Source organism: Sander vitreus, chromosome 14 (genome assembly GCF_031162955.1).
Source record: "Sander vitreus isolate 19-12246 chromosome 14, sanVit1, whole genome shotgun sequence".
In the NCBI taxonomy this organism is placed as follows: Eukaryota; Metazoa; Chordata; class Actinopteri; order Perciformes; family Percidae; genus Sander; species Sander vitreus.
Window position 1 is genome coordinate 17,060,641 of NC_135868.1, and position 17,818 is coordinate 17,078,458.

The 17,818-nt window shown below is 40.3% G+C and overlaps 1 protein-coding gene across 1 annotated transcript in view; it reads left to right on the forward strand.

Annotated features, from left to right (window-relative positions):
* Nucleotides 1–17,818, forward strand: part of gabbr2 (gamma-aminobutyric acid (GABA) B receptor, 2) — a 172,473-nt gene that overhangs the window by 73,765 nt on the left and 80,890 nt on the right. Inside the window, exon 3 of the mRNA XM_078268308.1 lies at nt 15,963–16,133. Coding sequence (XP_078124434.1) covers nt 15,963–16,133 — 171 coding nt within the window. The remainder of the gene's footprint in view (nt 1–15,962; nt 16,134–17,818) is intronic.

Here is a 17,818-nt window from a genome sequence, read left to right on the forward strand (position 1 = left end):
CTGGAGGGACTGAATTCCCTGTTTCATAATTTTATCTATCTATCTATCTATCTATCTATCTATCTATCTATCTATCTATAATGGACATTTATTGCATACAAGAACCATTATGTAGACATGTGTTATGTACAGTATCAGTGGCCAATATGGAAAAAATTGGCATTGCTATAATTGCAGTAACATTATCTCCATATTTATATGTGACAAGAAATGTCACTTTTTTTCACACTAATGCCCTCACTTTCTTTTAAACAAGGAGGAGAAAAGACAATCTGTAAAAGTGTGAGAAGAGGAGAAAAAGATGGTCGAAGTGCAAGCCAGCTATACAGATGATTCCCAAAGTGGATTAGTTGAAATAGATGCCAATTCACAGTCTCACTTATCTGTGACTGCATTGATCAGGTCTGTATGTAGAGTGATTGTGTGTCATGCTGCAGGTAAGCAGACAGCAAGAGACCAAGGGTCCAATGTAGGATGTCTATAAAGATCAGTTAGTCTTTACAGAAAATGGGATATCCTATAAAAAAACTCCTCATATGTTTGTGTGTGTGTTGCAAAAGGGTGGCATAGTAAAATGTAGATACTCTTGCATGACGTATGCAGCGTTTTATCCGGGAAGAGGACATTATTAATCTAATTTTTAACAATGGTTAGTTATAATCAACATATTTCAATTGATTTCGATTGGTCAGTTGATTGAACTGTACTACTATACAGTATGTTCAAATGAGATGGGAGGAGGATGGAAAGAGGAACTGGGCTCATCCATTTTTTAACTCACTCTGAATTTCTAACCAGTTATTATGCAGACTAGCAATGACATTTGGAAAAAATATAACATTTCACAATGAAGAAAAATGTTTTTGTACAATTTATTGTACTGTAGCTGGAGCGGCAGGAGGGATGCCTGCTGTGCTTTTGTTTGAGTGCGCAAAGTGTGCTTTCTTCCCCCCCAAAAATAAAGCCCTCTGCTGTTCCACTTGACATAGAAAAACATGTTATGTATTTGCTGGGTGTAATGAACATACAGTAATTCAGCAGCAGTGATAAAATCCAGGCAAATGTTGTACTGCTGTGCGAGTGTAGGGGCATCATTTACACTAAAATCTTTGTCTCCAATTGTCTGTTTCTCTTTCTCACCTTTTTTCCTTTGCAAACTATCTTTATCTTTCTGTTTTTATTTTTATTTTACTCCCTCAATTGATTTCTGTAGTGCTATATGCTTAATGTTCTGTTTAGAGAGATGGGGAAAGAGGTTTTGTGTAGGCAAAGAGAGGCGGGACTCACTGCTTTGACTACGAAAAGCATAAGGACATGTCTATATAGTGCCAGTGCATGTATGTGTATGTAATACATCTTCCCTGTTAAAGTTAAGATCACCACCGAAGGTGTTGCATTGAAACCATGAAAACCAGGCGGGTATCCAGCCTTCTCCTTGTTTTCATCTCAGGGGGGAGTGCTGTTCCTGGCTGAGGCACGGCTCCCCTCTGATTCTGGAGGAATAATGTTAGCAATAATTCAGCAAGCCCACGGTAGGTCACATGTTGGGAAATTAGGGCCGAGTGAAGAGCCATATCTGATTATTCAGTTCTTTTCCCCTGTTTTTTTTTAACCATAGTGTTTTTCTGAGTACTCATGTCCAGCCTCACATACTGTATTGTGCTGCTGATGGAACTAAGGCTGGGATGTAAACAGATTAGAGAGCATGTTGATTGGGTCGCAGTTTGATTTTCAAAGAGGCCATTTTCACTTATCAGCGAGACGTGTGTGTGTGTGTGTGTGTGTGTGTGTGTGTGTGTGTGTGTGTGTGTGTGTGTGTGTGTGTGTGTGTATACATGCTTTCCACATGTTTCAACACTTTGCATTGCAGAATCAGTGAGTGCTCACAAGAATATTTCTCAGATGTTAAAAATAGTTAATTTGTGTGTTGTCACATGCCACCCAAACACAACACTCTTCCCCTAACCTCCTGGCTTAAAAGATAAACATTTGTCGGAAAGCATTTGAAGTCACTTTTGGTGTCCGTTTATCACAGTCCGATACATTTACACCTTTGGCTTCTTAAATGGAAAGTTGCTGTAAAAATACTTTCCCAAGGATAACACAGTCACTGTGGTTATAGGCATTATTCCCAGGAACAACACCTGTAACCATAGGAGGTAACTCAGTTTACCTGTTCATACGCACAGTGGGCTCTGCAGTAGTGACATGCAATAAAATGTCGAACTGCCACCCCTCATAACAAGACAGCAATGGCTTGTGAATTGCTAAGAAACCTTCTAGAATGATTGACTATGTAAATCACATGTAAATAATGCATGGAACTTGTCCCAGGGAAATGCTGATCTGTAAAAGCATGTCATGCCTCTTCATCTCTTGACTGATATCTCCAGGCCATCTCTACCCCTGCTGTAAGTAGAGAAGAGAGAGCCTGCAAATCAAATTAGCCGTCTAATGGAGAGAGATGAAGAGAGAAGTAAAGATGAGCAAAGGAGGGAGCAGAGGGTGAAAATGATACATCTGCAGGATTATGGTATTGTCTTTTTTGTGAATGGAGGAAGAGAGAGCGTGAAAGAAGGAAATGGGCCTGGTGGTCTGAGTAATATTGACTTGAGTGGAGCTTTTTCAAGGAAGTATAACCAATACAGTGGTTACTACTGATACAGATCTTTTTTACATGGATACATGACTTAAATCAAAATATATTTTTGGTATTGATCCCTTAAATTCACTAGCTGCACTAGTCAGTATTTTTGTATTAAAAATTAAAATAAATGTTTAAATGTGCTATAGGTAGAACTGGGAAGATCCAGGACTTAGCCAAAAAATTTGAACATCAACAACTTCTCAGTCCCTCCTCCCTTTCTGCTAAGCCCCTCCCCCCACAAGGGAGAATGAATGAGTGTGCATGAGCAGTGATTGACACACAGTTAGACTTCAAATGAACGCAATGTTTTAATTTTTTTTTCTTGTGTCTGCTGGTAAATAGACAATAGGTGGCTAACATATTTACCATATCAACACTCTTAGTTAATAATATTTCAATGATGTCCTGGCACCTTGTTGCGCTGCCCCCAAGTGGCCAAAAAATGAATTAATGCAGGTTTAAAGAATTGGAAGCAAAATATATTCAGTGGGACATTTTACAGATACACATTTGTGCAGTCCCTGGTGGACAAACTATGCAATGGCAGCACTTAATCTGAATTACCTCAAGCAAACTCAAATGCGCCAACATTTGCAGCAAAAACAATAAATCTTTGATTATTAATCAGATGTAATATCCGACAGAAAACGATCAGGTTTTAAAATTTGAAAGTTAAGGTTATATAAAAACTGATAGAAAGGCATCTCATTGTACAATAGAACCGTTTCCCCACATTCAAAGCATTAGGTTTTATTCTGCCGAGCTTTAACTGTTTATGAGCAATCAGCATGCATCTTTTCCTTTTCCCACCTCACATTCTTGTTCTGCTTTGCCTGAAAACAAGAGACCGCCATCCTTGGAGAGTGGTGGAAAAAAGACTGAGAGAATGTACAGGAGAATGAAAATAAGAGAGAGGGAGAAAACGCTGCTCATGAAACCATCTGGGTGTTCCCAGCATCATCCTCTTGCTTTGGCACAGAGGCTGTTTTTCTCTTCTTCCTCTCTCTCCTACATGCCGTGTCTGTTCTGTGTACCCATGCTTTATTTATCATTGCCTTCATTAACAATTTAATTGAAAAGCAAGGGGAAGAGTCACATCTGAATATTATTGGACCAAATAGGACAGATACAGTCCCGTAAGTATAGGCTGTAAATGCTTTCGAGAGAGAGAGAGAGAGAGAGAGAGAGAGAGAGAGAGAGAGAGAGAGACACTAGATGTCTGCCAACTTAAAAGATAGTAATTTGCAAATGCTGGCTGTCTCCAGTGAAATGTTTGCCCACTCACAACATGAATCACATGTGTGTGGGCTTCCCCTGCACTGCCCATACATAACTTATTACACTGTGCCATTTATTGGCGGTTCTGTCAAATATCTTAATACTTTACTGACCAGTAAACATGTGCATTCCTCCTCAGGGGAAAGATGGCCTTCAGATTCATTCAGTAAGCAATTTTCTTACAATTTCCCCTTATTTATTTTTTCTAAGCCTAGAAAATTATACCATGTTAAAGCAGGGAAACATACAGTATGTATGGGAACCATCTTTTTTAATTTATTTTTTACATCAGAGAAAAATGATGGAGGGAAGAGAATAGAAAAGGTTACTGCCTGTGAAAGATTGCAGGAGGTAAAGGAAAGACATTTAGAGGCCAAGCTTAGCGCTTTATACAAAAAGTTGATCATAATGAGAGACTTCATTTTGGAGTAAAAGAGGTGTTCACCTTTTGAGAAATTACCTGATTTGGTAAGTTACATTAGCTTGGTACTAGTTAGTATTAGAGTTAGAATTATAGTGGACTGATTTGCCTCATTCTAAAAATATTGTCACCTTTAAAACTGACCACAGCTGCAATTCTTTTAAAGTCTACTGGGCTCAAAAGATTTCAGCAAGAGTATCACTTTATTTCTAAATATGAGGACATTGACATTTTTTGCTGTGTCTTCACTACAACCTGGCGGAGAAAATACCAGCTCATGCAAAGTAATCCCTTGCCTCCCCAAAGGAATTGGTGTACAGAGCAATGGATGGAGAGGAGAGGGAGGGAGGGAGGGAGGGAGGGTGGGAGGGGAGAAAAGAACAATAATGGTCTCTACAGTTCAGCATCTGCTCATTAATCATTCATAGGCAGCTAAGTGGCAGCAGCAGGGAGCACAGTGAGATTTCAGGTTACGGTATCAAATCTCTATTTATAAATAGAATAGTTATGGAGCTAGGTGGCAGAATACCATCACTCATAGCCCCCTACTCCCACCTTCCCGTGAGTATTCACTGATGTCTCTGCGAAGGTTTGGCTAGCATGCAGTAGTACTACATATGTAACCAAGTGAGACCTGAAAAGTGGAGAGCAGTCACATACAATACAATGAAATAAGGGTAGAACAACTGTTTCTCCTGTGGGATTAGGGATGGGCTATATGGAGAAAATCAAATATCACAATATTTTTGACCAAATACCTCAATATCGCGACGATATTGACAACTGGTGCTTTTACAAAATATTTACATAATGATTTTTTTATATAAATAATCATCAGTAATCTTGAGTAGATATGATGACTAAGTGGGTAAAGTCAAATAACAGTCTGGTAGGATCAGAAAAATACATCACTTTACTGTGATGCAGCCTTTAAAACCAGAAAAACACAACATTTATATCATATTATGATATTACGATATCCAAAATCTAAGACAGTATCTAGTCTCTGGCCCAACCCTATGTGAGGTACAGATTTGCTGTTGGTCATTTGCATAGATTTCTGAAATTATGTCATTCATCCTTCTAAACATACCTGTTCGTGCTCACCCATTAACATGCTCCAGTAACTGACTTCTCAAGCTGTAGCTTAAGTGGGCGTCACATCCTCTCCTGCCATTTTCACATTCAATCTGTCAATATCTGCCCTACACTCCACCACACCTGGATTGTTAAAAAATTGCTTTCCCCGATCCGGTTTGTGATACCGATGCTTCACTGCCACCGTTCAAGGACAGCATGTTGTGTATGAAGAATGGCTACGAGCCCGTCTCATGGCAGAGGTCATGAGAGAGAGGGGTGTCCCAGTTTTGTGACAAGTGACACTTCTATTGATTAATGGTCCACAGAACTCCCACATCTAACAAGCCTAACACATACAGTACCATACTGTACGACAAATAGGCCTTTGTGAATTATTTGGTAATGTAAGATGGCGCAGAAGTGGTTGACTGCTTCATGCATGCATGGGTCTCATTTGATGTACAGCTTAAGTTAACTTAGTAGTCATTAAAATGGTTACGAACATACAGACATGTACTGTTATGAGTTAATTTTTTACCTTTTGACATGAAACGTATAAAGCTCAGCTACAGCTATTTTACAAATTGGATTGTGTCAGGCAAGTCGAGCACTGAGAGGTCACCAATGACCTTAGAATAGAGTGCACACGCTTACTCCACTATGCAGCCTGTGTCAGGGATGTAGCTTTAAGTGGTCAGCTTGAGGGAAAAGCCTAAGTATCTGATGATCTGAGATCAAACTACTTTACACAGCATTAGCAAGTGAGAAGAGCAACCATCAGCCTGTCAATGATTAACTAGAGCCTTAACCTTGAGCTTTATATCTTGGATATGTATTCTTGGGATGCTGAACAGTTGGATGGATAAATGATTAAAAAAATGTATTTGGTTGGTTAAATGTTTTTGAGGTGACAGTTTTGGGTAAACCAGGTTACTCTGTCCTCACTCTCTTTTGCTATCTCCTAATTCTCACTCTTTGCTATCTTCTCAATCCTCTCTTTCTCTAACATGTACATTTTGTTCTTCTGACGATAATACTTGTCTATGTTGTGTGGACCAACCTGAACAAAGGGAACCTTAGAAGAGGATGCGTTGCGTGTGTGGGAGATGTCCGTGCATGGTGGATTGAAAAACCTGCGGCGAGTAAATTAAAGCCTCTGCCTCGCACAGCAGCAATTCAGCAGCAGTGCGTCTATGATTGAATGCTCGTACAGGGCAATCCAAATGTTGAACACCGTGCAGGAAAGGTTGAATGCTTGCGCAGCACAGATTTAGTGACAATGTGCATGTGCAATCAAGTGCTCAGACAAGATCAAACCTTGTACAGCAAGTTAAAAAGGATTTGGGCGTGCAAATGATGTACTATTGCAGGACCAATCCTGATATAAAATGTAAAAGTAATACATCAGTTTAATCACATTAGACCTGACATCAAACCCTTCAAGCTCTTCCTTATATTATTTAGTCTGACATGTGTGCAGAATAGTGCCTCGCACTTATAGTCAAGGAAGCCAGACAAGATATGAGGAAGGAAAGAGTCTGATAGAAGAGACTGGGGATGCAGTGATAAGATATGTGATGAGGTGTTGTGCAAGGCCAAAAACTTAAACAGAACATCACTTAGTCCATGTGTGTGGGTGCGTGTGTACATGGCATTAGCAATAACATGATTGAGATGTTAGAGCAGAGGCTGCAGCAGGCCATGAGCTATTAGAGCGGACGCGACCGCCACATCACTCACCTGTCTAGAGACCAGTTAGTGCATGGTATGTGATGATGTGGACTGTAGTATCCTGTCACAGAACGGTGCAGTGTCTGACTCTTGGCTTTGCACAAATGAAGAGGGGTTTGCTTTGATGTTAAAATCAACCTGTTTGAATGTAAGCTTGCTGTTATGATCACTATATGTGAATTCTTTCATTGGACCTTTTCTGAAAGTGAAACTAGAAAGTACATCCTGTGTACTTTTTCATAGTGATCACAGTGTTATTCTGTATTTTTTGTTTTAAACATAGGAACAAGAATAAAATATAATTATTAACTGACATGCAGGTATTCTACACTGTGCAACACATATTTTGAAATGAGCCTTAATAAATCAAACCGCTTTAAGAAGCTAATGATGGGGCGGCCTCTAGCTCACCCAGTGACAGCGTTTGCCCCATGTTGGCTGAGTCCTGCAGCGGCCCGGGTTCAAATCCGACCTGCTGCCCTTTGCTGCGTATCATCCCCCATCTCTCTCTCTCACACACACGGCTAATGTGTCTCATGTAAAATAGCCATTTGGAAAAGTTAGAAACCAATACCTTGTAAAATTGATTGCAATGCCCATCAAGTGTGAGTTTGTGTGTTTCTAGAGTATCTGTAGTAAAACTGTCCAGTAAAAGGTGGAGCCCTCTCTCACATAAATCCTGTATATGTGTATGGGTAGGGCAGGATGACAATTCATTATGATTCTTTATCCACTTTTGATGTATTTGGATTGGATATTTTACCCATATTGCCCTGCCCTATATGTGAGTGAGTCTTCGTTAGACTACATGCAAGTGTCAAAGCCTGTAGACAAGTTGTACATACTCATACCAGAGTGACTGTACACTTACACTTGCCTGGTCAAGCCCCTGTTGGAAGCTGTAATGCCTCCATTTTACTGTGCATAATGTGGACCTGAAGCAGTTTTGTTCCCTGTGCTGTTAGTGCATCTGATACCTCACCTATTAGTCAATTCATGTAGCAATCCTCACCCTCACATCCTAGAGCTAAATTGCAATGGAGTCAAGCAGATTCACTCCTCTCCATTTAATTTGAAATGAGATGATGTGCTGTATGTGTGCATTGTCTTCTTATACTCGTGCAGCCCACACGCACACCAGCTTCACTATGCAGTATTAGATCAATAATCAGATGCATACATAGCACTGACTTGATGCCTCATAATTCCTATCTCAGCTTTCTTCTCTCCGTTGTTCAGATTGTTTGTTTGTTTCACACTCTCCATTGTCTATCCACCGCCATGTCTGACTCTGTCAACACCACTGAGTCTCTCACTCAATTCCTCCACCATCTACCTGCAATATTTATCTCTTTCTCCCTCCTCCATCCTGTTGCTAATAAGTTCTGGATGTGGTCGGTGTGGGGTCCAAAGCTTCTCCCTCACTGCCGCCTCTCCAGCTGGGTGCTCCCACAGTGCACCAAATGCCTCTCTTGAATATTGAATACACCCCAGGACCACCTCCGCACTTCCTGAACAGTACAGTGACACAGTACTATTACCTAGCTATTACTGTGCACGGGGTCCCGGGGCTCCGTCAGGATGGATGGGCTTTGAATCTGTTTTGTTGTGGGTGAAGGAAGAGATAATAGGCAGGGGTGGATTGAGCGTTTGTTTGATACTATCCCTTGCAAGTGTGAAAACTTTCTTTTCAGTTTTATAATTCGCTGAAGTTTCCTCAAAGCACGTGGGATGTGTGTTATTCTGGGATGCATCCAATCAAGGTGTGACACTCAGGTTACAAGTAGGTGTGTAAAATTCACTGTGGCCTCAGATTCCCCCTCAAATATGGCCCTATTGTTATGGGAAATTCATAGAAACTACTTATTTTCTGGGATTTTTTTTTTTGGGGGGGTGGGGGAAGAATCAATGATATTGCAAAACTTGTCAATATTCCAGATTTTGTACAGCGCGAGTGTTGCCTCCAAGTGTTTGCTGCAGCACACTTTGCATCTATGCGTCTATAGCAGAAAGCTGGAAAAGTTCAGAAAACAATATCTAAAAATTTGTATTAGAATTTGTAAGGTAAAGACTGCAGAGTTAGGAAGGGATTTCTGAAGTGGAAAGTAGTGTTTATTTTTGTATGTTTAATGGGTTGTCATTGTGTTGTTATTGATCATGCTTTTCCACAAAACGTATGGTCTTATCAATATTTGTACCAAGATACTTGATCAAAGAATGACAGCTTGTTGAAGGGACAGCTTTAAATACCCTTTGTCTCTGAAACTGTAGCCTCCAAACAAACAAAAAACAAATGTGAAGGTGAACATTAGTGGAGTATCATCAATTCTCCTTAACTGGAACCATTTGAAAGAATTATTACAAAATAAGTTCTGTTTGCTTCTCATTTCTCTCTGTGTGAGGCATATACCCAATTTTAGTTTAGAATACATTGGCGATGCTGTCAGATAACAACTCCACAGTTTCAGATTAGTCCTTGATGTAACACCTTTGGTATAATAAACATGAAAGGAAGGAGCAATGCACTGTGAGTGAGCTAATATTTACCTACCAATATTTTTTTATCTAGCCTCTCCATGATAGCCACTTCATTATTCAAAGGCCAACCACACAAAATTAGCAGCAGCAGATCGTATTGCGAAGCAGTCCCGCTAGGACCAATCAATGCTATTAGATCTGTAAATGTGATTAGACACACTCATGCATCCACCTTATTTCTCCTTCAAACGCTTGTGCTAGGAACGGTTGTAAGGCTTGTTGCCTTTAATTTATGCACCATTGATCCAATCCCATGCCAAAGCAGGCAGATATATTGCAGGAGGTATAAACAAAGAGACATTTTGCACTGGTTGTTGGTAATAAGGGCTTTAACAACTATATCTAGGTCTTAGGCTGTGACAATCTTGCTGACTGTGTTATAACATGGTCAGAAAGACAAACCACCTTCATTTCATCCACTGACTCACAACACCTAACCTCTGCAAAGGGCACGAATAACCAACTAAGCGAGAAGCAGTCAAATTTTTGTATTTTCGCCACTAGCGGCCTGGCTCCATGGATGGTAACCTCGACTGGTCCACCACTCTGCTCCTGACTGAAATATCTCCGCAACTTCTGGATGGATTGCCATGACATTTTGTACATCCATGCTTCCCAGATGATGAATCCTAGTGACTATGATGACCCCCTGACTTTTTCTTTAGCACCACCATGATGTTGACTTCTTTTTGTTTTAAAGCTATAGTGCGTCGTTTCTGCGGCCCAATGAGGAATTCTAAGCAATGACAACAAAACTGTCGGCGCATCCACATGATACAAGCCTCCCGTGACCTTGTGGTGAGATGAGAGGGAGAAGCTGCCCTGAGCCCATTGCCACAGTTTAATTACTACTGGCAAAGAGAGGCTGCTGTAGTTTTGTGTATCAGAGGGATCTGTGCTTAGAGTGTATGAATGTAGCCTGTGCGTGATCTGTGTGTACGTGCACACTGCATGTTGTAAATCTGACACTGGCGTAGAACTCTCCACCAAAAACCATACAATTTGGGCCTGCCTTCCTTAAAATCCTCTTACATAAGCCACTACTCTGAAATGTGTGGTGATATCATGCAGCTTTTTTTGGCTTTTTATCTGAAAAAAGGCTTTACAGAGTTGGATAAAGACTAGCTAAATAATACATCGGAGCTGCCTCTCATACTGACTCAATATACTGTCCTAACAAAAGTGTGCCAAATATGACTTGGATTGACCTGTAGACTTTGGCTTCTTTGAGATGTGCAGAAAAGAAAACCATGCATTTTATTGTAGTAAGCTTTAGCCCTTGACATGGATTCAGTGGCCAAACAAGACATACTGTATCTTTGTCACTGTCCTAGATTTTGCTCTGACATCAACAGAGAAACTCGTCTAATGTCATGAATGGACTTTAATACTCAAATAATATTTTCTGCTTTCCATGGTCTATTTTGATTTACAGCAAAGACACCAATTTATCTTAAGTTAACAGCAGTTTGATTAACAAAATACAATATTAGATATGTCAAGGCCCTTACACACATATGATGGCCTCATATTCATTGAACCAGAAGGGTTGCTGCATGACCAAGTTTTACCTGCAAGAGTAAATAATTGAAAAGTTGATAACTTATAGTTGCTTGATGTTTCTTTTTGGGATTTTTCAGTATGTGAACGATGTTAGCTGAAACAGTTAGTTTTCTCCGTGATTCTCCGAGTTGTCTTGAAGGGTGAAAAAAATGATTAGTTAAGTCTCAGCCTTGCTGTTCTACACATTTGTGTTACTGAAACATCTTGATTGAACAATGTTGGGTGAATTTAATTTGAGGAAGTAATCATTCATTTGATTTATCACTGACATTTTTGCATTTGCACATAACCTAAATCAACATTTATACTATTTTCCCTCCAAATAAAAAACAGACAGCCTGACTTGTAGCACCTGCACTCCAATACCGTTTTAAATTCAGCTTGAGTGTTTATAGGTCAACATTTCTTTCTGTAGTTTATCTGGGAGGCTCAGTTCAGTGTAGTGTTGTAGATAAAACAAGTAAAAATGGTGCCAAAAGCAAAAACAACAAAACGGCCAGGCAATCTTTAAACAGCTAAGGGGGAATGGGATGAGGTTGTGGAGCTTCATCTGACCACAAAGTGTCTTCCCTGTGCAGCCGTGAGAGGACTCGTGCAATCAATTTGGTTTTAGAAGATCACTAGCTCATAGAAGCATCTCCCGGTGTGGGTGTAGCAAACAGCCTTAGCTAAACGGAGATTAAGTCAACGCTGGAAAGACCCCTTGAAGCCCTCTAAGACTGGTGGGTGATTTTGGATTTAGCCGTGGTAGCAAGATAAAGTCCTTTCTTCCTGCTTAATTGATGGCTGTAATCCATGTGTTGTTTTAAAAGCCTGTCTGGTTAATGTGTGAACACAAACCCCGGTGGGTCTGTGCAGAAAGTGGTGATTTAGAGGGCTAAGGGTTTCCCACTGGTTGGGAGACTTGTCGATTGAGAATCCAGTGAAATTACTCAACTGAGGGTGTTAAAAAAAAAAAAGGCAGGCCTGCAGTTTGTGTCCATTTTGCTGCTAATATGGAAATGGTATACGAAAGATAAGTCTTTTTTGTTAAAAAGTCAAACCAAGTTGAACTTTACTCATAGCTGAAATGCCATATAACACCATACAGTACATTCCTGACACTGTCCTGCTATTGAGGCCCTGTTTAGACGAATACGTTCGCGGGTGAAAACGACAAAATATTTTATCAAATGTGCCTTTTGTTTAGACGGCGACGGCATTTTTGGGGCTTAAAAATGCAAAAAAGTGAAACCACCCTCCAGAGTGGAAATCTCCACCGTCGCGTTCCCGTCTAAAGGGTAATAACGCACTGTGTGTGTGTGTGTGTGTGTGTGTGTGTGTGTGTGCCGTGTGTGTGTGTGTGTGTGTGGTGTGTGTGTGTGTGTGTGTGTGTGTGCCACGTGTGCCACGTGTGTGTGTGTGTGTGTGTGTGTGTGTGTGTGTGTGTGTGTGTGCGTGCGCCACGTGTGTGTGCCGCGTGTGTGTGCCGCGCGTGTGCTGCGTGTGTGCCGCGTGTGTGTGCATTGTTTGGAGCAATAACTCCACCTCCTCGTCTGTCCAGACAAAATTGTCAGCTTTTGTTGTTCGCTTTGCGCTACTAGGGAGAGGAGAGGGAGAGAGGAAGAGAGGGAGTCAAGTAGAAGGAAGGTTCTACGCAGGCGCGCAGACTTGGTGGATCGCATTTCACTCACTTTTGCGTCACCATATGCACGCAGATTTCGCCTCCATAACGATCGTCTAAACGCGGAATAAAAAGTGAGAACGCAACGCCACTTTTGCGTTTTCTCTTCAGATCGTTTCCGTCTAAACATAGCCTGAAAATTATGTTTTGAATGCCCTCTGCTCCTTTTATATAAGTTCTCACATCTCTGTCATTCTAAGTCAGTTACTCTCTTTTCAACGATGCTACATTACATTTTCAGTGGTAATCAGGTTTCAACGAGTGTACAATTATACCACCAGTACTGTGATTAATGAGTAGCAAAGAGAAGTGCATAGAGGCTTAATGAGAAGATCACAGTCATCCCTAAAGTTAGGAGGTGCTTGAACTCCTCAAGGCTTTAGCACACTTTTAGGAAATCTACTAGTGTACCTTTTGGTCTCAGTCAGAATTTTAATATCTTGCATTGATCACTATCATGAATCACAAGTTCTGCTTAATCTCTACAAAGTATGTAATTAACCCTGCACTGATTCATATCGCTCGTTATATTACCACAGATAGGACGTTGAAAATAGAGCATGGTGCCTCATTATCTCAGCTCAGCTGCTAGTGCCTAAATAGTAAGTATATTTCATACCTCTGCTCTGAAAGTTATGTATGTTAACAAATGCAAAGTCTCGCATTGCCAGACCTATCTCCACAGCGCTGTGGAGGAAGATCTAGCTAGTCCACACAACATTCCTGGATAGGAGAATAAACGGTCAGGTGTTGTTTGCATTTCTTTAAACCAATCCTAATTGTCTCGGGAAGGAACTTGTTTAAGTGGAACATTTGCACCCCGCAAAGGAAAACGCCACATACAATATTAAATGAAGTCCACTGTTCACACAATACAGTAACGTGAGTTAAATAAATTAGCTGGGTACAGGGTAAATGTTGCTCGATCCGGCAGGAGTTTAAAGTAGACTCTAAGAAAGCGGAAACTGAGGGTCGAGGGACAGCCAGAACTATCCCCTAAATGAACCGTCGTCGACTAACAAATGTAGTCTTGGGCAAGTTACTTCCAAAATGTAATGCATTATAGATTACTAGTTACTACTTAGTTATACTACAATATTACTGTTTCTGAATTGTAATGCTTTACACTACTTTTGCGTTACCAAAATAAGCGCAGAAGTAGGCTATGACTTGGCTGGTAGCTTGTGAATTTCACCGCGGGATCAACAAAGTCTTTATCCAATACATCATAATTGATTTTTTCATAATATTTTGTATTATTAATCTGAATATACAAAGTAACTAAAGTTATAAAATAAATAGTGAAGTAAAATGTACAATACTTGACTCTGAATTGTAGTGGAGTAGAAGTATCAAGTAGAAGAAAATGGAAATACTCAATTACAATGTTCTTTACAATTGTATTGAAGTACGGTATAGTTACTTTCCACAGCTGATTGATACAATGTAATGCTAATATTTACATGTAGCATGCCTGAAGGTTAATTCCACACATGTTTATCTGTCAGTTGCTCGGACACACCGCTGTCTGCGCTGATGTACTGTCACCTGTTGGGACACAGATGTTGTCCGTACCGTCTCTGGTTCTGGCTCTGACCTCAGGAACAGTGATGGGACACTCGCTTTAACGCAGCGTAATGACTCCTGAAAATAATGGGAGTATGTCTATCTCGCAAATGTAGAATCAGTCTCTGGAGTCATCTCAACCATCGAATTCCATCAACAGGAAATACTGATACTTTTTTACTCAGATTTTTTTCCGGGTTAAAATGTGTTGTAACTCGCTTTACTGAGATTGTAACAGGTTTAATATTACCAGATCTTTGTCTATTCTAGCACGTGCTGGTTGTTAAATTGTACAGACTTGCAAATTTTAATCTTAATGCAAAAATTAATTATAGCCACCTTTACCTCTGGAGAAAATTAGTGACCTATTGTTAAAAATGTGTAAGAGAGAGAGAGAGAGAGAGAGGATTGATAAATGAAAGGTGGGATGGGTGGAAATGAGGAAAGTTGTGGCTGTGGGTGATGGTAGTGTCTGTGTGTGTCTGTGCAATGGAAAAACAGACGAGAACGACCATATTGGAACCATTTTAGCCTCAAATATAGTATAACACAAGTTGTAGACATTCTCATCATATTTCATGAGCATGCTTGCACTATATTAATTGCTCAATAAATCTTCACTAGACTAGTATCAGCTTAAGTTACACTCTCTTTACCAACTATTTTGCATTAAGTGAGGGTTTATGCTTGCTGCATCATTTGCCTTTCAAAGTTTGGAACACCCTCTCTTTTTTGAACATGAATTGATGTGCTTTAACATTTGCTTAGGTTGCAGTGGTTGAACTGAATAATAGCTGTTTGTGAAAAGCCTGTGTGTGTGTGTGTGTGTGTGTGTGTGTGTGTGTGTGTGTGTGTGTGTGTGTGTGTGTGTGTGTGTGTGTGTGTGTGTGTGTGTGTGTGTGTGTGTGGAAAAATTGGAATCAAACGGCTTGCATGTGAAGAAGAGAAATGCTTTTAATTTACCAACCCAGAGATGAAACATATTGCTAAGCTGCTCCCCTCTCGCCATCAAAGACATACACAAACAGGCATTCACACACCTATGCTGTACATACTCCAGGACACACACTGATACATAGGCGCAGTGTAAAGCCAACTTTAAAGGTCATGTATACAGAGTTCATCAGTTCCACCCAATATTTGCAGATCTAGTTTCAGTTATACATTGAAGGGGTTCTTTTGCTGACATTTGAAGTCATTTGAAAGAGTTGATTTGTTCACACCCTGAGACTATAAATGAGTGTGTGTTTGTCACGGCCACGCTGCCTTGGTTTAATCCCTAAAATGACACAGGCCATTGACCAAAGCAAGGGCAGACCTGAGAACTGTCTTCCTGTGCTTTAGGTTCAGAGACACAGTGCGACTTTATTAACAGTACATGTGACCCTAGCAAATTCTGATACTATTTATGACTGTAGTATTTAACCCTAACAGTCAGACTCAAAGCTCACTGTATTTTTTGTTTGTCGTTCCAGCTGTCCTTTGCAGCAACAACTCCAGTTCTGGCAGACAAGAAAAAGTACCCCAACTTCTTCCGCACAGTCCCATCAGACAACGCCGTGAACCCAGCAGTTGTGAAATTCCTCAACTACTACAACTGGAGCCGTGTGGGGACCCTCACACAGGATGTGCAGAGGTTCTCGGAGGTCAGTATTCTTTGTCCATTTTTTCAAGAGAATAGATTTTGATATGGAAACTTTTGCAAAAGTTGCCAAGGAAACCTGAGCAAATGTGAAGATTAACATTTTTAAAACTGCAGCTTATTCCTACCACTTACACTATGTATCATGTCTTTAGTAATAAATAAACACATGTTCTGGCTGGAAATAAAGAAAAATTGGTTTACCAGCAATATGGATGAGAGCAGATGTTGGAGTACATATTTTGTAATAGAAATTAATGTTTACAAATGAGATTTTGCTAGATTATTTATTTACCAAATTCCATCTGGTGTGTAGTTTAATGTCACTATCTTATTCAATAGACAGAAAGCCTCAGCCTACTCTACCTGGCTAGTTCTGTGAGAAGTCATTTGTGGAAAGATGAAGAACTTTATCCACACTTGTAGCTAACTCCTTCATGACACTGTTGGCACTGAAATACATTTAAAAGCTAGAGGACTAATGCTGCGTTCATGCCACCTGGGAAGAAGAGGGACCGCCCCCGTGATTACGTTGTTTTTCCGACTGCCAGCGTTCACATGGTCAGGATGCGTGTTCTTCTTCTTCTGTTATATTGGAGTAACAGCTTGTTGCATGACTGCCACCAACGGTTGGCCGTAGCCTAGAGCATCAGGTGTGTGAAAACAATAGAGACCTGGGAATACCACAATAACAAAAGTTTTGCTGCTGTTTTCTTATACGAGCATAGAAACAGCACATGGACAGCTGTTTGTTTGTGTTATCTGCAGGACAACGAACGGGAAAGGACACAGATAAGGTGTTGTTTTTTTATACATGGGCCTATTTATGAATAATTTCAAACATGTTATTTCTGTGTATGTTTTTTGGCAGAGGCATTTGTCCACAATAAACAGTTTATTGTCATTGAAATATGTTCAGTGAACCAAAGTCGCCTACATCAAACGTCAGTTGTCAACAACACGTCACCAACTGGGAAACTCGGTTAGCAAAATCTAGCCCGAGTTTCCCACCTCAGATTCCCACAGGAAGGGACGTGAATGATGACATTTTCACTCGCAAAAATGTTTTTCCGATGTCTATGAACGCAGCATTATTTTGGAAGTTGTGGTAAATCGGATTTCAGCTCGAGAAAGAAGTGGACACATCTGCATTCTCCAGAAAAAGTGTCGAGCAGCTTTTAACTATAAAGACAGAGGCGATATGACAATCCAATTCAGCCAACTGACTGAAACCATTAAGAAATATATTACAAGTTAAAATCATGTTATACCCAAAATGCATGGTAACTATGAGTCAAACGTATTCCTGATTGTAGTAGGGTTGAACATTGGCGAAACATACACATTTGTCATGCCTTTGGATGAAAGAAGTCTCACTGGAAATCTCAAAGCCCAAATCCCTTTATCTCTCCCCTCCTGAAAGTGCCAAGGGGCTTAGGACGGGAGGAAGATGGGCGGCCCGATTCAATCAACCTGCCACGAGATTGGCCTCTAATCCTGATTTACAAATATGCAAGCATCATTTCCGTACTTCATGATTTGTACAATCCTTTGTCAAGTTTAAAGCACTTGGTGCATTGGGAAATCACGGTAGCATGTAAGAAAGACAAACGGTTGATGAGATGTGAAGTGTTATATGTTGTTTGAATACTGCTAAAGAATGGAGAAAGAAAATAACAACATAATGCA